The sequence below is a fragment of the Tachypleus tridentatus genome, chromosome 2 (assembly GCF_004210375.1).
Source record: "Tachypleus tridentatus isolate NWPU-2018 chromosome 2, ASM421037v1, whole genome shotgun sequence".
NCBI lineage: Eukaryota > Metazoa > Arthropoda > Merostomata > Xiphosura > Limulidae > Tachypleus > Tachypleus tridentatus.
Window position 1 is genome coordinate 133,263,137 of NC_134826.1, and position 22,906 is coordinate 133,286,042.

At 35.4% G+C, this 22,906-nt stretch overlaps 1 protein-coding gene across 4 annotated transcripts in view; it reads left to right on the forward strand.

Annotated features, from left to right (window-relative positions):
- Positions 1-5,762: 5,762 nt before the first annotated feature.
- The window catches only part of LOC143245146 (rho GTPase-activating protein 39-like), an 80,612-nt gene continuing 63,468 nt past the window's right edge, over positions 5,763-22,906 (forward strand). For 3 of the 4 annotated variants that reach the window (XM_076491124.1, XM_076491126.1, XM_076491127.1), the window contains exon 1: positions 5,763-5,911. In XM_076491124.1, coding sequence (XP_076347239.1) covers positions 5,898-5,911 — 14 coding nt within the window. In that variant the 5' untranslated portion in view covers positions 5,763-5,897. The remainder of the gene's footprint in view (positions 5,912-22,906) is intronic. The other variant, XM_076491129.1, reaches the window with a different exon arrangement.

Sequence of the window (22,906 nt, forward strand, 5' to 3'; positions counted from 1 at the left end):
AAAGTGGCTTTTTAAGCACTCTGTTTCCAGATATTTTCTTAAACCCTTTTGTTTTTGCTTGATAAAATCATAATACAAATTTCATATTGATAGAGAAATTTGTACATAAATATTATTTCCGATTCTTAATTCTAATTTCTGGCATTTGTTTTTCTGCACTGATGGTTTTAGTCTTTTTATTTTGGATGTTAATCAAATATAGTTTTACAGTTTTTCATGTGTTTTCCTGAAAGTATGAGTAATGTCTGTTACTTGTACATCTATATGATTTATTAATCACTTCATTTGTGCAAGTTCTTCTGAAAAACATTTTCAGAGATTGCAACCAAACTGTTACTTTTTATATTGCACTTTTTTAATATATATTGTCTGTTTTGAATATTCACTATGTTATTTATGGTTGCTCATTTTTTCTTGTTGCATTTTTGACCAGTAATACTGGTTGAACCAGTCATGACTTTTCTGTCTTACTTAAAGAGTAGGCTATACCTCATAACTGGCACTTAATACATCAGATAAGGAACTACGGTATGGTGCATTACATTTATGATTGGCTTTTCAGGATTTCTAAGTGATCAGATAATGACTTATTAAGAGCTTTCAGTTGAACAAAACAAAATATCCAGCTTTGTTCACCTTCATATACTGTTGGGAACTGAAGTCACATGGACATAAATCTGTTATCTTTATAAATCTGTAAGTAAGACTGCTATACAACTGAACCCTACACATCATCTTGAGTTAGACATAGTGTTCCTCCATTTTATATGCATCTTGAATCTAACACCTCCATGAAGGGCATTTTTATTGAACCGTAAGTGGAATTTTGGTTATTTATGTTGGTAGGAGTTTTGAAATTTATTGTGGAATCTGAAAGGTAAAGTTCAATTAATGTTAGTGTTTATAATTGAAACGTAAGTGCTATGTTCATAATAATTATGCCCAAAATAATGAAACTTGTTTATAAAGGACATACATGATTGTAAATTATGCTGTTAGTGCTTACATTATAAGATTAAGACAAAAATGTTGTCTTGGTACTTGGTAATCTTACACAAACAAAGTAAAAAATAATTACCCCACTTTTTCTAGAAGAACAATTATTAAACCTTCTATCTTTATGGCACTGATGTTTTTAAAGGTCTAAGAGCAGAATACTAAGTTTGTGATAATGGAGAGTGGAGGATAGTTGTATATTTTATGTATGTTTTTACAATATCTGAGACTGTCTGCAGGGTTCTTCATCTCTGTGATTGAAATACCTGCTTATGGTACCCTGCTGATGTAGCAGTAAGTCTGTGGATTTACAATGCTAAAACATGGGGTTCAATTCCCCTTGGTGGGCACACCAGATGACCCAATATGGCTTTGCTATAAGAAAATAAACAACTCCTAATGTTGCTGATGATTTGTTTAAAATCAAGTAAATAACTGGATTAGTCCTGTTTCATGGGAGGTAAAGAATTCAAACTTTTAGCTAAAGCAGCATTACGTGTATTAGAGTTCAACAAAATGATAGGTTAGAACTAAGTGCTTATAAGATTCAGATTAGAGGAAGTTTGAAGTATGACATTTTTTGTGTTTTCTTTGGGTTATTTTGTTCTCTTTGGATCCTTCACTGAACATGCTCTTGCTCTTTCTTTAAGCTATAAGGGTGAGTAATGTGATGGTCAATCCTACTGTTCATTTATAAAAAGTAGCCCAAGAGTTGTTGTTGACTGGTTGCCTTTCTTCTAATAAAAAATCTGAGGTGGTTAGAATAGATAAATCTTAAGCAACTCTGTCCAAAATTCAGTCAACAATCTTCTTTGTTGGTTTCTCTTAAGAGTGACAGGTATATGAAATACAGGTGCAGCAAGGATCCCCTTAGAATGTTGATTTGATAGTTTAATCTGTGGTTAAAGAAATGTGTGTGTGTCACCTCTTAGATTTAACTTTCTCATAAAGACGTTTTTGTTTGTGACAGTAAAGAAGATAGGCAGTGTAGTATTGTAATTGTCTAGAAGATAGTTTGAGGTGGAGAACCTGCATTGAAAGGTTTACATTCAGTCATAAATTATTGATCTAAAGATATTTTTGTTAAATTGGAATCCAGATTTTCACAAGATTGAAACAAAAAAACATTTCCCATGTCATTTAGTGTATTATAAGTTGAGTCATTGTTTGGAAAACAATTTGATTAAAAAATGTAAAGACAGAGCAGCGGTGAACAAGATTGTATTGAATGTTTCTAAGTGCTACACGTTCAGCGGTGAACAAGATTGTATTGAATGTTTCTAAGTGCTACACGTTCAGCGGTGAACAAGATTGTATTGAATGTTTCTAAGTGCTACACGTTCAGCGGTGAACAAGATTGTATTGAATGTTTCTAAGTGCTACACGTTCAGCGGTGAACAAGATTGTATTGAATGTTTCCAAGTGCTACACGTTCAGCGGTGAACAAGATTGTATTGAATGTTTCTAAGTACTACACGTTCAGCGGTGAACAAGATTGTATTGAATGTTTTTAAGTACTACACGTTCAGCAGGCTACTACAAAGATGAAATTACAAGCAAGTTTTAAGACAGAATTTAAAACAATAATAGAAAACAGATGGTAAATAAATAATAGTTCTAATTCAAAAGACATGCAGTGACTGAAAATGTAATGTCACTGTATTTCTAAAAGATGCAAGGAATGATAATTGAAATTATCTTAACACTGAGTTTTTTTTTGTTTTTTTCAAGGCAGTACTGTCTCAGTTACAACCCCTTCACTACAAAAAATTAATAGGGTCTGTTTCCATTCTGTGTATTACCATTTATAAGGGCGCAGAAAGCCTTGTTGTTTTGCACGATAAAACATCAAACCCACCGCCATTTATAAGCATATATACATCGCAAATGTTTTCGTACATTTGTTTTTGAGGCTTAACAACACACGAATGTAGACCAAGAAATAGTAATCTTGTCTACAATGTCTGTATTAAAAAAAAAAAAAGACACGATGGAAAACTTTCTAGAAAGAATTAAGGAAGCAGTCAATAAATAACTCTATTATTACATAATTCAAAATGAACTGTTTCAGGTTATGTATGTTCATTTACTTAAAATATTTTCAACTTTTATAATATATTCGTATAATTGCCCTGGTTCTTTTATATGCTGTTGATATGTGATACAAAATTTTACTGTAAACTTGTAAAATCAAAGTATAGTAAGGTCTCGGGTGAGTACTGGATAAACTAGTCTTCCATCAAAATCGTGGCTGTTACTAACACAACTAATCCATAGGACTTCTTTGAAGACAACAACGGACAGTTAGGATAAAACTAATTAGTATTTACACAAATACATAACTAGAGGAAATTCTCAAAAGCTGCAGTACTTGAACTTTTTTTAGGCAGAGTTGGAGTAAATGAATCTACACCTTTTTATTAGCTGGATTTTGTGCGCCAAGCATGATGTGAGCGTATACCCGATTCGATTTTATTACTAAACATGGCCAGATGGGTTAAGGCGTTCGACTCGTAATCTGAGGGTCGCGGGTTCTATTCCCCGTTGCACCAAACATGCTCGCCCTTCCATCCGTGGGGGCATTATAATATAACGATCAATCCCACTATTCGTTGGTAGAAGAGTTGGCGGTGGGTGGTGGTGACCTGCTGCCTTCCCTCTAGTCTTATACTGCTAAATTATGGACGGATATCGCAGATAGCCCTTGAGTAACTTTGCACGAAATTAAGAAAAACAAACAAAACTCATCAAAAGCTCTTAACAGGTTTTCCTTAAATTGACATTATTGTAGGCAGGATTAGGTTACATTAATGTATAAGACCTTGGATATGGTCAAACACATAAATCTAAAGGGTTTGTCCGCTTGAGTACTAATCTGTAATTAGATCTCAAATTGGTCCAGGAAACACGGAGCTATGAACTAAAAATTTGCACTTGAGAAACTGGAGACCGTTTTACCACCGCAGTTAATAAAAACGAATAAACGGGAGTGATCTGGCGAATATATATATTTTACGTAAGGTCTGGACGTTTTTGAATACACTACTTATTCCATTTTCAGTAAGGTGGAAAATGTTATATTAACTAAGGTACTGAAAACATCGATTAAAATCGAAACAAAAAGTGGAAATTGGGTACATTTACGAAAATAACAAATTTCCATATTACTTAAAGCACTAAGTTATACTTGAATAATATAATGGGTGTTAAATTATTAAATATTTTGGGTCCAATGATATTCGTAAGTCAGTGACAGCTGGGCGATTTTGTGTGTTGTTAGCAGCTTCGAGTTATGAGAAGTTGAAAGTCCTGCAGTTATAACAGTGAACTTGTGATATGAATAGCTGAGATCTTTAGTTTCTGCTTGAGAACGAATAGTAGTAGTACTGGTTTTGAGGTTAACCCTACTGGATATTGGAACTCGTAAACTTTAAGAGAATGTGGTTTTCAAATGGTATATTGTTTCGACACGTGACATCATGTGTACGTAGATGTGGGTCATGAACTTTGGAGTGTCAGTGTTATAGCGAAGCGATCTTTTGATGCGTGTATCAGATCTGGACATTCTTCTTCATGTGTCAAATCTGCGGCAGACATCGACGACCATGGCATGCCAGACTTCTCTGTTGTCAATCCTCCTTATCAACTCGATGTTGCTCATTGAGTTTTTAGTGACATAGTTATTGAGGCTGTCGATATATTTAGTTCTTTGACACCCTCTACTTTTCCTCCCTTCTATTTTTTTCACATAGCATCTGTTTCTCTATCCCATTCTTCCTACAGATGTGCCCTAGAAATTCCATTTGTCTCTTTCTTATAGTTTTTATGAGAGATCTTTTGTATCCTGCCAGTTCCATGACTTCCACATCTGTTTTTCTTTCAGTCCATGATATTTTTAGCATCCTTCTAAGGAACCACATTCCAGCAGATCTGGATATTAGCCTGGTATAAACTCGAGGGCTAATAACTGTTTTAAATCACTAAAGCACAGTTCGTGGGAGTGAGGGAGGGTAGTGTATAACTGCTCAACACAGCTTCAATTATTAGATAAAGATATAGAATAAGGCCTCTTAAAATGGTGGTATTTATGTAATTTTAATAGTTTACAAATTAAAAGTTATTTTATTTAGCATTCAGACGATTGTTCAAGTATATTTTATTTATCACTTGTTAGCTTATGTAGCACGCAGTTTTATTACTTCCATTACATAATCTATAATATGTATATACTTCTTTTTTTTGCAGTTTTAATAAAAAAAATATTGTACTGTTTGAAGTTAAGCACAAAACTACGTGATGGGATATCTGTGGTATGTCTACTGCGGGTATAGAATCTTGATTTATAACGTTGCTGCTGTGCTACTGAAAGGCTTAATAGTGTGCTTAAATACTTTGGTTAATATTATGTTTTTATAACATTGCTTAATAATGAGTATAATTATAACATTATTTTAGCTAAATATGGAATGAGTGTATTCCGAAATATCCGATTGTTTCGTAAAGAGGTCATCTTCATTTTTATTATTTGGTTAGTCTATTTCTTTATTCAGAATTTTCAAAAATAAAAATGTTGAATGCTTTAAACTTTTTTGAGAAGATAAAAACATTTTAGAACATATAAGCCTACCTTCAATATGTATTTTTTTACTTGCACGTGTATAATATTATTTTAACGTTTCTTTGCGCACACTACAGTTACTAAGTGCTGATGCCAAAAATGCTTTGCTTTTTAAAACATTTACGTTTTAAAAAAACTAACAGATGGCGTTAGTATTTATGTGTTTTGACTGATGAAAAAATGGCGGTTTAGGTTTGGTGCTTGTACAAATTTGGATGAGAAAATATAACAATTATGTAGAATATTACAACACTTTAAACTCCCTCAGCAGGAGTTGAATACCATGGCATCCGAGAGGTAAACTACCAATATTTAAATGAGTTTCCATAGTATCAGTTGTAATAAATATTATATGTGTGATATTGTTAGTAAGAATGATACTTGGGTATACGAAGTAAAACAAACAGAATCTGTAAATCTGTAAGTTACGTGAATGATGAAAACAACAGGAAATACTTTAGACCATAACTCGTACGATTTTGACAGGACTTTCGATATAAAGTATACGACGTATTTTAAATGGGAACATCAGATTGTAAATTAGAGTTTCTCTTCAAGTTTAAAATTCATAATAACTTTTTGCATTAACTTGTTAGATGCTTTATATTAATTTAAGAAATACTAAGAAGTTAAACATAAATAGGAAAGGCTATTAGTAGTGACAATATTAGCATGTTATTGTAGGGACTTTTAACATGTATTTTAATTAACAACGTTTCAAAAGTGGTATTAATCTGTTATGTATGAATTAGAAAATGTTGGTGATATGTATGTATGTAACTTCTGTAATTATCAAATGTTAATACTATATGTTTTATGCATAAGAAGCTTGTATTTTTGTGGGTCTTTACTGTATGCTTTTCCTGTATATCATAACTAATGCCTCAACATGTTATTTCAGTCTCTAACAATAACTTTTAAACACTTACGAGTATGTTATCGATATATATATAGAAATCTGTTGTAACCTTTTTGAGATTGTTTGGTTTAGTTTTTCCTATTTCAGTTATCAGTAAAAACAGAGAAATGTAATTTCACTATTTGCACTAGTGTTTAGACAGATGCAAGAAAAAGACTATGGCATTTATATAATATTTTTCATTTAGGAGAGCATATAATAGCAAATAAATTGTACCTTAGCATAGATATAAATATTTCTACAGCATTTTCATACATTTTCTTGATGTTCTATTGTTTTTTACTCTTGACACAGGATGGCGCTAGTCAGCTTATAAACATTCTCTTGGTTATGAAATGATGTGTATTATTTTAATGGCATATTTTTTTCATGAGTAACTCTTGGAATAGACATTATCCATCGATTCATTTTCATAATATGTTTTTTTTTCTAATACATACAAAAATTTAATTTGTTCTTTTGGGCAAGGTGTTAATTTTGAAGGAATAATCAAAGTTGTTTGTGTTATTAACCTAAACAAGACTTTTTGATTAACATGATGAATTAAGTAATTTTAAGACCTAAAACCATCTTATAATAGTAGTACTTCTTGAAGGTAGATTTGATAATATATGTATTTTGTTCATTGATACTACTTTGATACTTAAATAATATTTGATTTCTGTGAGTTATTGAAACAAAAATGATATCTGAGTAACAACAATCTGTTACCACACCAGAAACACTAATCTACAACTTTATCTTATTTTGTATTGTTTTTATTTTAGAAATAAATTATTTTAACTGTTAGAAAATACATGTAAATTAATTTTTATTTTCTATACGCTGGCTATGTGAGGTGTCACTTGACCAACCTTGTAACCATCATAAAAAATGAAATATAAATTATGCTTTTTTCATGCTAAAATGATTACATATTGTATCACGAATACAAATATTTAGTCTAAGTAGCTTAAGTCTCATAATGTCATAAATTTGTGTGTATGTATATATATATATATATATATATATATATTGACCTTCCAGTCATGCCTAGCTAACATTACATAGCTTGCATTGACACAGCACACATGCACTCAGGTCGTGTATCCAATAATATAAAACTGCCCTTTAGTCTTCCCTGTATTGGCTGTCTTTTAATGGACTTGTATTTTTTTAATATATAATCATATTTTAATTATTGCACATTATGTATATAAATTATTACTATTTAGATATAAACAATTAAACTTATTTTACTTAAAATGTAGAACAATAAATCAAGAACTAGACCAATTATCTCTTGTTGCTACAACAATGTTCGTATTCGGTTATTGCTGGACATAAGTTGCTAAGCACATGAAGGATATCAAACAAAATTTTTAGGCTTTTTATATACAGTTGAATAATCAAAAAATCATAAATAACTACACTGATACTACATAATTACACTGTAATTTAATGAGTTGTGTGACTAAGATGTATTTAGAGTTTAAAAAATATTAATCTTCCAGCAGGCTAAAGACAACATTCCACTTTGAAACTTGGATTGAAAGAACTGAGTACCTTTTTCAAAAATTAAAATGGCTGATAAAACCACTCTGGGGACATTCTGATCTGTTAAGTGGTTATTCAGATGTCATATACTGTAATAGGAGTATATAAGGGACCATTTCAAAAAATTAGTTGAACAGGGCCACCCTGTTTGATTCAGAATATAAGCCATATCTCAGCAAAATAAACAGATAAGAGGTTCTTAATTTATTTTCCAGCTTGTCAATATTAGTAATTTGAGTTATTAATTTGTACAAAATTAGAGACTTTTATTTTGACATCATGAACATCTTGTTTTAAACAGCACTGCATTCAACATATCATGTGACTGACTAAAATATATATTTAAATGTGTTCTTTTAATATTAATTTTAAATTAAGAAATTAATTCATGTATAATATTAGTTTGAATTATGATCTATAATTTGATTCCAAACTTATTGACATAAATTCATAAAATATTAGCTCAACAAAATTTTGAATGCAACTCAACATATGTGATGACATGGCTTTTGACCTGTGACCCATTGTGAAAGGGTTCATTGATTATTCTCGCAACTCACGATGACAAATAATTAATTAAAATACATGTTTATTCCAACAGTTGAAGTCTCTTGAGAATGGTAATTTAGTTGAATGTAATAGATTAATGAGCCCAGCAGTAAATTTATTATCAAATTCCACTGATCTCCTAGCTATACTGATGACCCATAAACACTACCTCAATGCTATTTGAAAAATACAGTGAAAAGTAATAAATTACTATTATAGTAAAATAAATGTAATAAAAAGTAATCTGTTTACTAAACAAATATTCTTATATGTGTTTAGGTCTTTGATAGATTGTTTTTTGTAAGTAAACACTCATTTTTTATTTGAATTTGTAGTGTTTTGAATATATTAGACTTGAAAAATTAATTGTTCCTTATTGGAATATTTATTATTTGGATCTGTGATGATTCTGTAATAAAATAATATGCACAGAAAATGTGGAATAGGACTATTTAATAATGAAATTCTCTGTATTATTGGATATAATAACTGTGTATCTTCTGAACAGTTGTTAAACTAGAAGGGTTGTGTGAAGGAAGACGTGATTGTGTTAAAGGAAATGATCTTGGAAGAGACTGCAAAATTTTTAGCATGATTTTCTGTGTGTGTTTGACATTTTAAAATGACATTCACAAGAGAGATGACCCAGCACATCCAGGTGGGTTAAGGCATTTGACTCTTAATCCAATGGTTGCAGGTTCAAATCCCCATTGCACCAAACATGCTTGCCCTTTCAGCCATGGAGATGTTATAATGTGATGGTCAGTCCCACTATTCATTGATAAAAGAGTAACCCAAGAGTTGGCGGTGGGTGGTGCTGACTAGCTGCCTTCCCTCTAGCCTTACACTGCTAAATTAGGGACAGCTAGTGCAGTAGCCTGTGTGTAGCTTTACGTGAAATTCAAAACAAACGAAACCAAAACCAAAAAAATAAAACTTAATAAATGCATAACACAGTTAGACACTTAATTCTTTACAGTAAACAATTCTATTCATTCTGTCCATCTCAGAAAAACATAAACACCGAGGTAATTAAAACAGGTTAATATGTTTGTGATTTCTGCATATTTTAACTTTCTTGCAATTAATTTTATAGAATAACGTTAGTGATGGGGAACTTTGGTTATTAACAATGTGTGGCAGTATCATTTCACACATTGTTATTAAACCTAGTAACCAACATTTTTTAATCTGCAACACACAAATTAAGTGGGATTGACCATCACATATATCACCCCCATGGCTGAAAGAGTGAGCATGTTTGGTGTGATAAGGGTTTCGAACCCACGACCCTCAGGTTATGAGTCGAGTGCCTTAACTACCTGGCCATTCCAAGCCTTTTATTTTATTTTTGTTTAGGGGAGATTAATAAGTTACATGTTCATGTTTAGTCATGTACCTAATGTATGATATTGCAATTATGAAGGTGTTCTAAGTTATGGAATTTTATATTTTCATTCAGGTGAGCGGTATCAGTTCTAATTGAGAAAATATTTTACATAGAAGCATCTTTTAAGTTACACAACGTGGGATTGACTGCCACCTTCTATGTGAAAAATGTTTTTGACGGGATTCAACCTCAGGTTATGAGTCGAGTGCCTTAACTACCTGGCCATTCCAAGCCTTTTATTTTATTTTTGTTTAGGGGAGATTAATAAGTTACATGTTCAAGTGGGTTTCTATGACATCACTGATTACAAGTTAGGCCTTGTTTCAAAGAATTTTTTTCCAGTGACATTTTCTACAACTATATGTTAGGATTTGTTTGAATTTTATATTGCCATCTATTGTGTTAAATGTCATAAGTGTTTGGTTTGTTTCATAAGTTACTTACATGTGTGTGTTGACATTTAATGTTCTTATTACATTTGTTATATGCTGTTTGTGTTAACATACATACTGTTGCTGGAGTATGTGCATACTTTATTATTGTTTGTGTTTAGTTTACAATTCCACTACGTTTTTATATAATTACCTGAATATATTCTTTGAAGACAATAGCCTTGAGAAATGAAATATGATTTTTGTAGAGTCAGTCCACAGGTTGGTTTAGTTTCTGTTAGGTAAGTGTAGCTGGTATTGAACTAGCATGTAATTCATTTCATTTGCTGTCAGATAACAACAGTGATAAAATTATTACACTTGCTAGTATTTGCTTAGTTATCAAAGACAAATTCAGTAACATTTTGTGTGGTACGTTAAAAGTATTAAACTTCTTCATGCCTATTAACGTACACGTATATCTGACGACGTATGTTATGTAGTCATACCTAAGATGGTTTTCCCATAGTTTTTAATAATAGCGAAATTTACAATTGTGTTTGGTTTGGCTGCACCGTTTGTCAAACCGTTCTGTTACAGTTATAACCCGCACCCTTCTGCCTGTCAGATGAATATAATTTTCATGTAAAGTACAATGGGAATATTTTTTTTACGTGACAGATCTTTATGAAAATTCTCGAAGTTCAGTTGTAACAGAGTCAGTACGATTGATTGCCATAGCATTTTTTTTATCGGCCACTTCTGTGTAAAAACAGTTTTCATCGTGTGATCTTCGAATCATGAATCTTTCCTGGGAAACAGGAGTGTTTGAGATAAGATCGCTTGCTACCTGAGAGTTCTCGGCAGAGAGACGGAATGATTTAAGAAAGGCCTAGCGTGAGAAAGATGCACCTGCTTTTAAATTCCCGTGTAATGGGAGACATTTGAACTTCACCGTCGAACAAGGTTGTATAATTACAGGGATGGATACAAGGGGGGGATGGTGGATGCATCCCCCCACTGGCCATACCAAAATTGTGTACGATTACTTGTAACTTGATATTTTAAAATAAAATCAATAAACGAGAGTTCATAGTCATATATGTTTCTTTTCTTTGTTTCTAAATTAATTCAATGAAATGTACGTTGTTACTGGGGTCGGGTGTAAGTCGCTGGTACTTAGTCGATCATATCCCCCCTACACACACACTCAAAAGTCCTGTATCCACCCCTGTATAATTATACAGCGTTGTTTCATGGTTTTAACTAATGTTTTGCTTACAGTGTAAGTGTTTTTCATTAACTCAGACATTGTTGGTTTTTTTTGCAGACAAACGCTGCGTACTTTAAAAAAATAATTCGGCATTTCCGCAATTTTTATTGTGTGTTCGTCCAGTTCACGATCAAGAGATACTTACTTGTGTTTGTCGTAAAAACCACGGAGGCCTGTTGTTAAGCTCTTTTAAATTGCATGATATAAATATATACTGAAATATCAATCGAGGATTAAATGTCTCTGTGTGTGTGTGTCACGTACACGTAAAGAGTATTACGGAAATTTTTAAAATGGTTGTATAAGAATATCCCTTAAACACATTATTGGGTGTACTCGAAGACCTAACAGCCCACCTTCGCCCTCAACACAAGTAATTTTGTATGAACATGGGGATTATGAACTGAGACCGAAAGAAGCAGAAGAGACGAAGTTTGATATCATTACAAACTACCGTTGCTGGGCTTATTGCCCACCTCTCGCTGTGGAGTTTTGTAAGTGGTGAGGGACCTCCCAGAGAAGATTCTGTACTTCACCTCTTCTGGGATCTAAACATTTACATATGTGGTTGTTGTGCGTGGCGGCCCGTGAAGGAGAGGAGAGGATCCTGGTAGTTGAGAGATCCAACCGTGACACACCACTTTGGGCTTGAATTCCTGTAAGCGGGCGGCCTTAGGGTGGTCCAGGTAAATCGCTGGTCCACTTGTGCTATAGTCAACAGAGTACCTGTGTTGGACTTCTCAACGGATGTTGTGGACTTATGGACTTATGTCTGATGCTGATGTTTGGTTATGATGCTAACGAAAGCCTGGCGTTGCTGCACTGTTCCCGTACGGCTCCATGGTGGGTGGGGTTAGTGGGCATTGAAATGTATTGCTTTAATTATGAATTCCCCTTAATGAAAAATTAAATAAATATGAACAAAAACATTATCAGTAAACGATCACGCTGTCAGATTCTGTACTTTGGTTTCCTTCTGTCAGATGTCCCCCTTTTTTATTGAAAAAGAGATAATAGGGACTTGCTGGCTACCCCAAGGCAGTAAGGAAGTTATGCTTTGGAGACATTTTGGGGGAACATCTTCACCACAGCATACCAAACTCCTCTTGAAGTTGAAAGCTATTGGGGATATACACATCAAGGTATATGCAACTTTGATTTCTTTCAGAGGAGTTATAGTTGAGAGGGATTTAAAGAACATTCCCGAGTAGGAGATTCTTGCTGGTTTCTCCAGTCAAGGCATTTCTGCAGTGAGCCGAATCTCCACTCACAAAGACATAATAATGCTATCTACAAATGTAATTATTTTGACTTTTACATCACCACATCCACCTGCCACTATCAAAACAGGTCAGTTAAATTGTAAGGCAAGGCCATATATTCCAAACCCTCTCTGATGTTTTTGGTGCCAGTGGTTCAGACATGCAAAGATCTCTTGTGAATCTTTAATGTGTGCTCGTTGTGATGGCAAAGACCATGACTCTTATGAGTGGGAAATGGAACCACACTGTGTAAACCGTAGTGGTTCACACCCATCATACTTTTATTCTTTCCCAAAGTGGGTGGAGGAGAAAGAGGTACAATGTTTGAAGACTGTAAACAATATATCCTATCCATGGGCTCGGAAATTATTGTCCCCAACTTGATCTCGTACATATGCTGCTGTATTCCATTCCAATGCTACAGTGGTAGTGCAAGACAGAGCTCTTTGTATTTTCAACAGAGTCGTTTTAAAACCATCTGAAGATACTTTGGCCTTCCATGGTTAAGAGAGTAGATGAGTCAACTTTTACTCCCATTTCTATTCCTATCACTTCTTCCAGTACCTTCTTGGATTAATTTCCTTTGGCTCTAGGTTCTGGTGTTTCCTCAGGTCCATCTTCTTCTCATGCCCCAAGATGCAGAGTGATTATTCATTCATGCCTTCAGTCACTGGAATCTTCTTCCTGCCCACTCGACCCAGGGCAAGATAGACTTCCTTCTATTAAAGAGAAAAAATGTGGTCAAAAACAGAAGGGCTGTCTGCCCAGTTCTCCTCCACCTAAATAAAAATGGTCACATTGATACAGTGGAACTGTCAAAGTTTCCTTTCTAATTTAAATGATATCAAGGTGCTGATTGATTCTTGTCATCCTGTGTGTCTTTCCTTACAGGAAACGTTTTTGAAACCTGCCGATATAGCCACATTTTGGCAGTTTTCTTTATACCGCAATGACAGGTTGTGTGATGGACGAGTGTATAGAGGTATGGCACTACTGGTTGACCAGCACATGGTTGCTCTGTATTTACCATTCGATACATCTTTGGATGCTGTAGCCATTCGTGTTTCATTGAGTCATACCATCAGTATCTGTTTTCTCTACCTGTCTCTTGGAGAGATCTGTGATCAGTTGGACCTTGATGCTCTTATTGAACAGTTGCCACTTCTCTTTTTTTAATCCTGGGGAACTTTAATGGACATAATTCATTCTGGGAGGTGCTAATATTGATAGGAGGGGTCGCTCTGTGGCATGTATACTCTCAGATCATAACCTTTCTCTCTTTAGTGCTGGTGTTTGTACTTATTTTCATGCTTCTAATCAGTCATTTACTGTTACTTCTGCTCCACTTCACTCTTCTTGGAGGGTTGACAGTAATCCACAGAGCAGTGATCATTTTCTTGTCATTTTGAGAGAGACTAGCTGTGGTCGATGCCCTTGTTGAAAGCTGGACCAGGCCAACTGGTCTTCTTTCACCACTCTTTCAGAACTTGACCTGCCGTTGTCTTTAAACCATCAATAAATGACTGTATTGCAGCAGTAACTGACTCTATTGTCCAAGCAGTTGCTCAGTCTTTTCCTTGTACCTCAACACGTTTTCCATTGTATCCTCATTCATGGTGGAATCTTGCCTGCCATGTGGTATGGAAGGCTCAAAAACGGGCCTGGGATACCTTTCCTATGTATTCTCCATTTTCAAATTGCTTCACTTTCCAGAAGGCCCGTGCACATGCTCGTCAGGTCAGATGCCAAAGCCAGAAGGAATTTTGGATTAAATATGCAACTAGCATTTTTCTACCACCAGTTACAAAGTTTTATGGGACAAAATTCAGAAGGTCAGTGGGCAGTATACTTCTGCCCCTTTTGATCTCGCTTACTGATGACCAGGAAGTCGTTGATGCCCAGAACATTGTCTGTACTCTTGGCAAAAGCTTTTCTTGTGCATCTAGCATTTCTATTTCATCACTCACCATATTAGCCATCAAGATTTGGGCAGCGCAATCGCCTCTTTCCTTCCAGTCTGATCATCTTTATGACTATAATCGTCCCTTTACACTGGTGGAGCTCAAACCTGTTCCTCATCGATCTGGCAGTACATCAGTCAGACCTGATATTCACTATGAGATATTGCGCCATTTCTTTCCTGTCTCTCTTGCTACTCTTCTGGTTGTTTTTAACTAGATCTGGCAAGAAAATGCTTTTCTTGATGTTTGGTGCCAGGCTATCGTCCTCCCTTTTTCCAAGCCTGGGAAGGATCCTAAGATTCCTTCAAACTACCATCCAGTTGCTTTGATGAGCTGTGTTTGTAAGATCTTAGAGAGGATGGTTAATGCTCGTCTTTGGTTTTCGAATCAAACATCCTTCTCTCGCCCACCCAATGTAGGTTTCGATGACATTGCTCCATTGTGGATCACTTGAAGTGGCTTGAACCGTCAATCAGAGAAGTCTTTCTCAAGTGATAACATTTTGTTTCTGTTTTTTGAGTCATTTGAAGAAGATAGATACTCCCGATTGGAAATACTGTTTTCTATTTGTCGAACATCTTTTGACCCATACTTCCATTCCCATTTATATGAATGGTTTAATATTAGGTGACTCTGTAGGATCTGCCATGATTTGTTGTGGCTTGGTGGTTCCACACAGAATCCTCTGCAGTTTCTGTGTTCACTGCAGAATTGTACGCCATTTCTCTTGCCCTGGATCGCGTAGAAGCTATGCAGTACATGAACTGTACTATTTATAACGACATGCTTAGCTCTTTTCTGGGATTGGAATCACTTCACCTTAGTTCTCATGCTGTTCTCATTGATATTCAAAACCGACTGGCCCATTTATCTTTATCATCTTCTTCTATCCAGTTTTTCTGGATACCAGGCCACGTGAGTATTCGCGGGAACGAGTTTGCTGACATCGTAGCTAAGTCTGTCTGCTCTTGTGCTACCACGGTCGGGCCTATCCCATACATGGACTGCAGTCCTGTATTTAAAGCTATGATTTTTGCCAGTTGGCAGTCGACTTGTATTGAGTAACGTGATAAGAAGCTTTTCCAGATCACACCTTCTGCTACTCTTTTGTCATTTTGCTTCCGTAAGGATCGTAAGGGGGAGGTTGTCCTGCCTGGACCACACATTGGTCACAGTTTTTTAACTCAACGTTTTCTTTATCTGGGACTGATGCATCAGTATATGGTCTGTGTGACACTCAAGTCACAAGAGCTCACATTTTACTGCCATGCCATCGTTACGACCGTGAGCGGCAGCACTATTTTAGATATATTTTTCCATGGGTTCACCCTTGACGTTGGACAGTGTTATTGGCTGTCGTGACAGTTGCGTGTTTTTTTTTTATTTTTAAGGGTCATTAGCATTTTTAATTCAAAAATTGGATTTTGTTTGAACATGATCCCTTTTACATATTTTAATAATTTTATTTTAAATCGGTTACCGATGTTTTGGCGCAGATAACCTAGTTGCTTTGTGTCAATAAACGCCAAACAATTAACTTGTGTTTCATCTGTACGGTGAGGGATCTAAAAATCCAGTGTCTAGATTTCTGTGTGGGAAGAAGGTGGTGTGCCGAGAAAGCTCTCTTTCATAGAAAGGCGAGGTTAAAGTGGCTTGGTATTTTTCTTCTTAAAAATTGCTCTGAGGAAATAGTTTTGACTCGGGAACGGTGAGGGCTGATTTTTGTCGTCACTGGTTGAGGGGGGACGGAAGAACGAGGATTGTGGATGAGGCTATTCTCTGTGAGTTGAGGAAGATTCAGCAGAAGTACCTATAAGTAGAACGTCGGATGAGAAGGATGGCCAGTGATGGGCGGGAAGCTCTGAATGGAAGGAATTTACTAATTCAGTATTACCTCCTGATGGCGGCTGGGTCTGTGTTGCTTTTATCTCTCTGAATAATGCTGGTAGTCACACACGCTCTGAAACACTCGATTAGGTGCTCAAATAAGGCTATAACTGAACTTTAGCAGTTATTTGTAAGCGGCGGCCATGTTTTTCTTGACCCGTTTCCACATTCTGGACACTGGCGCCGTTAATGATAATGCACGAAGCCTAACATAATTTTTCGTTTGTATTGTTTTTTAAATTTTTATTAGCTTATTAAGTTATCAGGATACGAAGTGTTCTGTATTAGAAAACCTAACTATATTTAGTACAGTTTTCGTTACCATTTTTCCCTGGATAAAACAGTTTTTAATTTGTTTTTTTTACTGTTATTTTGCATGTAATTGAAGTAATGTTTATTAACTCCACGTTGAAACACGCTCACCTTATATGAATTTATTTCCAAATTAATGACAATTCGTGCTTGGGTGTTTTAATCTTGTTTTTTAGTTTATGTGTAGCTAAAAATGTTTTATAGATATAGGAAGTTTAAATGTTCAAAATAATAACACATCTAAAAAAGTTTGTTCTCGACAATTATCGCCTGCAGAATCAATAGTTTACAACAAGTTGGGAGTAAAACGTAGAAATACAAAACTTGTATTTACCATCATGAAGTCAGTATTTTGTTCAATTGCAGCCATGAAGACTTGATACAAACAAAAGCGGCAGACATATTTAGTTGTAGCCCTTGTGCGAGATAAGTTGGTTCCAGAGCCAGTACAGAGTATATAGCTGGCATAATAAAAATTGCCAGTTGCTGACGCCTCATTCTTTCTGAAAACTTTGCTATTTCCAGTTTGCTACTGTTCGTTAAAAGACGTTTTAATGTTAATTAGATTATGACTTAGTGGGCACCTGCTCACTGCACACCGTGTATGACCGCTACTGACTAACATAAATATATTTTTCTTACTTATTTCTATCTGCCTGTTATGAATGAAATCTGATTCCATATCTGTACTTTCGTTGGAATATATTGTGGACTATATTCTCATTGTTTCAATTCGGATGTTAAGTAGATAATGCATGATATTAATATCAAGTAAGTTTGTTTACAAGTGTATAGCGTTGTTAAGAAGGAATAAATTAATTTGTTGTTGTCACACAGACTGGACTTTGTATTATTTTCAACAAATAACTTAAAAGAACCTAACCAGACAAAAGAACTTTGCGACAAATTATTGGTGTTAGTGGCGCACTAGGCCCAGGTTGAGCCTTATGACGAAAGAGTATTTGTATTCAGTGAACTGCTGTATACTATGTATATCACTTATTATAAAACTTGATATCACTTTAGGCATAATTTGATTGAGCGAGTGTGGTGTACTTAAACAATGAGTTGTCATATTTAATAGCAAGAGCGTGTATGTCCCAGATAAATTTTACGACACCAAGGAAGTATCTAACGTAAATTGTCACATTGTATTTATATGCGTAATTACTTTGAGTATTAACTGCTTCTTGGCTACCAAGTCCTTGATTAATAGGAAATTATAAGTCGGGTAGTATATTCTGCCCAAGGTAATCTTTTTTTTTTAGTGACAATTTCCACTGTAATTCTTTTGCAGATTTTGTTTGTTTGTTTTTGAATTTCGCACAAAGCTACTCGAGAGCTATCTGTGCTAGCCGTCCCTAATTTATCAGTGTAAGACTAGAGGGAAGGCAGCTAGTCATTACCACCCACCGTCAAATCTTGGGCTACTCTTTGACCGACAAATAGTGGGATTGATCGTAACATTATTACGCCCCCACGGCTGAAAGGGCTAGGATGTTTGGCGCGACGGAGATGTTTGCAGTTTTTAAAATACGAATTCGATAGCTAGTATTATTGTATGATAGAATATTAAAATTCGTAATACCACAATTAGGGATCCGAAACCTTCTCATTGTTCTTATGCGTCGTGTGGGCAAAGTTTCTGAGACCTCACGAAAGGCCCTAGCTTTTATTACAATAATGTTACCTAATACAGGAACCACGTGTTAGGTTTTTTTACTTCATACAAACACGTGTTATCAGATTCTCATTGTTATGTTTACATTCCTTTTTTCATATTTTCCATTTAATGCTGCACCCATCTGATTGCATGTTCACTGGCTGCAGCGAGATATTTGCAATGCATGAGACATGGAGATTCGATCGTCACCCATTTAGAACACCCATGGTCTCAGATTGCGTAATGAGTTTTTTTCAACAACATCACACGATACTTTAAATTCACAGTCTGGGTACGCTATATACTAAGCAGCGTAAAAAAATATTATTAGCAACAGGAATAAGATAATCTCATAACATTCTTTTGCCGTTTAGTTTAAAAAAATTAATAATTTGTACAGAATTTAGATCTGTACGTTATCTTGTTACAATTAATTACATACACTTGAACTGATTATTAATGTCACTACCATAGTATTATAGATTTGGCCTTTTTGAGTGCGCACACGCACATGTAATATTACGCTGTCATATAAAATTAAACAATAAATCCAAAATTAAAATTTTAAAGTATATTTTAAATGTTATTGTGTTATGATAGACGTTTTCACGAAAACGGTTGAAAAACAAAGTGTGTGATATAGTTATCATTTCAATCCTACGAGCTGGCGGGTAGGCCCGGCATGGCCAGGTGGATAAGGCACTCGACTCGTAATCTGAAGGTCGCGGGTTTGAATCCTCGTCACACCAAACGTGCTCGCCCGTTCAGGCTTGAGGGCGTTATAATGTTCGGTCAATCCCACTATTCGTTGGTAAAAGAGCAGCACAAGAGTTGGCGGTGGGTGGTGATGACTAGCTGCCTTCCCTCTAGTCTTACACTTAAATTAGGGTCGGCTAGCACACATAGCCCGCGTGTAGCTTTGAGTGAAATTCAAACCAAACCAAAGACGAAGAATTGAAAAAAAAAAACCCTAAGTTCCTGCTTCTGATCGTTGTATGCTTTAATTATGTGTGTTTGCAGAATTAGTTATAATTACTGAACAACGTTAATGTGTATGTGTTTAATTAAACGATCTTCACGTGCCTCAGTTTTGTTCGCGGAAAATTTTCCAGTGGAGAAGGTAACCTGGTGTAGAAAAATGAAAGGGTTTAGTGGGTGCAAAAACCGAATCAAACGATTTGTTCTAGAAAATAACATTAGCAACACTTATTGAACACCTTTGGACTACACATGACATATTACAAGAATTACTCGCAAAACATGCAACGCGAGGTGTGGAAGTCGATCTCAGATTTTGATGTGGATATTACTACCACGTGTGCCGTTTTCTTTATTCGTCGAATCTAGAAACTGATAGTAACGATACCCGTGTTCGGTCTTTGAATTACCATAACTAACGTCTCAGTGATCCGACAATTTCAAAGAACGTGGAGATGAATAGTTACAATGAACTACGCTGTGTGTTATTGGAGTTGCTTTTTGCAAAGCTAATTTTATCCCCGTAAATGTGGCTTTTCCGTGAAACAAGTAATGGATGTTGGAAGAACCCATAATGTTGGAATTCCATCAGTGTTTTTATTAAATTTTAACTGTTATTCATGAAGAGTGTATATACATCTTTTAAAGTATTGTTTTAAATTACACGACTTTATTGTTGTTGTTGTTTAGAAGTAAGTACAAAGCTGCACAAAGGGCTATCTGTGCTCTACCCACCACGGATATCGAAACCCGGTTTTTAGTGTGTGAGTCCGCAGACATACCACTGGGGGGCACACGACTTTATTACTACCAGCGTATAATCTGTTATTATTGATTTATGTTGCCTTTAGTTATTTTATTGAGCGTGTGTGTATTTTTTTTCTTGTTGCAAAGCTATACTGGCTCTCTGTTGCGTTCACCGAGCAGAATCGAACCCCTGATTTAAGCGTTATAAATCCGAAAACATACCGCTGTTCCACCGGGAGACATTTTATTGATATGAAATTACTTTTGTTTGTATTATGTATAATCTTACCATAATTAGTAATTAAAAATGACAACAAAAACGTTATGTTTTATTAGGTAAGATATTCTTCAGATGACATTTCCAGTTGAGGGTTTGTTTTGTTTTGAATTTCGCGTAAAGCTTCACGAGGGTTATATGCGCTAACCGTTCATAATTTAGCAGTGTAAGACTAGAAGGAAAGCAGCTAGTCATCACCACCCACCGCCAACTCTTCGGATCCTCTTTTACCAAAGAATAGTGGGATTGACCATCATTATAACGCCACTACGGCTGAAAGGGCGATCATGTTTGGTGTGATGAGGATTCGAACCCGCGACCCTCACATTACGAGTCGAATCGAGTGCCTTAACCACCTGGCTATGTCGAGCCCTTCAGTTGAGGGAAAAGTTCTGAACAGATAAAAATAACAATTTTTTGAAAGTCAACTTAAGTTTCTGTTTTGACAGAAAACCAAGGCTTAAGGAAATGTCTTAAAAAAACAAAAACAAGTATATTTAAATGAAGAAAATACACTGCCCTCTTTGATTTTCTACATAGGGCCGTGCATGGGTCAGAAGTTAGCGTGTCAGGCTGCTGACCTATGCTGTTCGTCACGCTTCGCAGTTTTACCTATGGGCGCGTTATAAAAGTGACGGTCATTCATTGTAGCGACGAGTGCTACTGGCTGGATGACTTTTTCTTTTATCGGTGTAGTTTAAAATTAGAGATGGTTATATCTTAGAAAGTAGTATTCTTTGATGTGGGCGTTCAGCATATTTACGCGTAAGTTGTATAATATGAAAATTCCACTATTGTATTCTTTCACCTACTTTTGAATAACCGTAATTACTTTATGATTTTATTTACATTAATTTGCCTGCCTCCATCAGCGAGACTAAAACTATGACTTATTAAATCTCTATAATATTTTAGCCCTGAAACCTTTGTTGCGAAAGTGTTAAAAATCTTAGTAAAGTTAAACTACCATTATGGGGTAAATAATTTAAAAGGTGTCTAGCCGGCGGCAAGTCTGAGGGCTTATAACGTTCAAAATAAGATTTGTTATTCATAATGTGCAGAGCACATGGAACCCATTTTGACAGCAAACAAAACATGTGGCCCGGCACAACCAGGTGGTTCAGGCGCTCGACTCGTAATCCGAGAGTCGCAGGTTCGAATCCCCGTCGCACCACACATACTCAGCCTTTCAGCCGTGGGGGCGTTATAATGGTACGGTCAATCCCACTATTCGTTGGTAAAAGAGTAGCCTAAGAGTTGGCAGTGGGTGGTGATGAATAGCTGTCTTCTCTTTAGTCTTGCGCACAGATAGCCCTCGTGTAGTTTTGTGCGAAATTCAAAACAAGCCAAACCAATCGACTGGCTTATATTTCTTTACACCATCTTCCTGTCATTTAAATCGCTCGTTTCGGTAACCAGCTGCGCCTCGTGCAGAGAGGCGTTGCTTAATAATGGAGATATTTACGTGCTATTTTAGGCTATGCAGTGTGGCTCGCGTGATATTATGTCTGTTGATACAATCACCAGTAGGTGCGCATTAAAGGAAGAAAAACGGCTGTTCGCTCACTTTACATATAAGAAATTCTCTCTCTTTATACACACACACACACACATATATAAGGAACATTTCAATGCACAGCATATCAATGTATTCAAGTTGTTTTTAATGTATGCTCCTATAAATGTATCTTATACAGCCTTCGAAATAATTTTATGTGATTATTAACAAGCCAAAGATTATTGTAACACGCAAAGTTAATTAATTATACGTCATTATCCTCTGGCTGTGCTACTTGTATAAAAATGCAAGTTTTTTTTTAAACTAGATTATTTCTATATATTATTAACTGTTATTATTATGGAAGTAACTGAATGGTGTACACTTTTAATAACACGAAGATTTTTAATGGAAAATAAAATATCAAAGAAGCCAACGTTTGTGGGAAAATACAACATGTCTCTCCCACGCAATCCTAACTTGGACAATTGTGAAAAACGCAAAAGAATCGAAAATTGTCAGTGTCGCTGCTTGGGACCTGTAAAAAGGCATATTTGTACCAAAGTCCATGCGAGTTGTTCGACATACACTTAAATAATTCACGAAAACCCAAATTATACTTTTCTCGCTTGAAAGATCGAGTAAAACACAATTTCAAGTTGTCTGTAT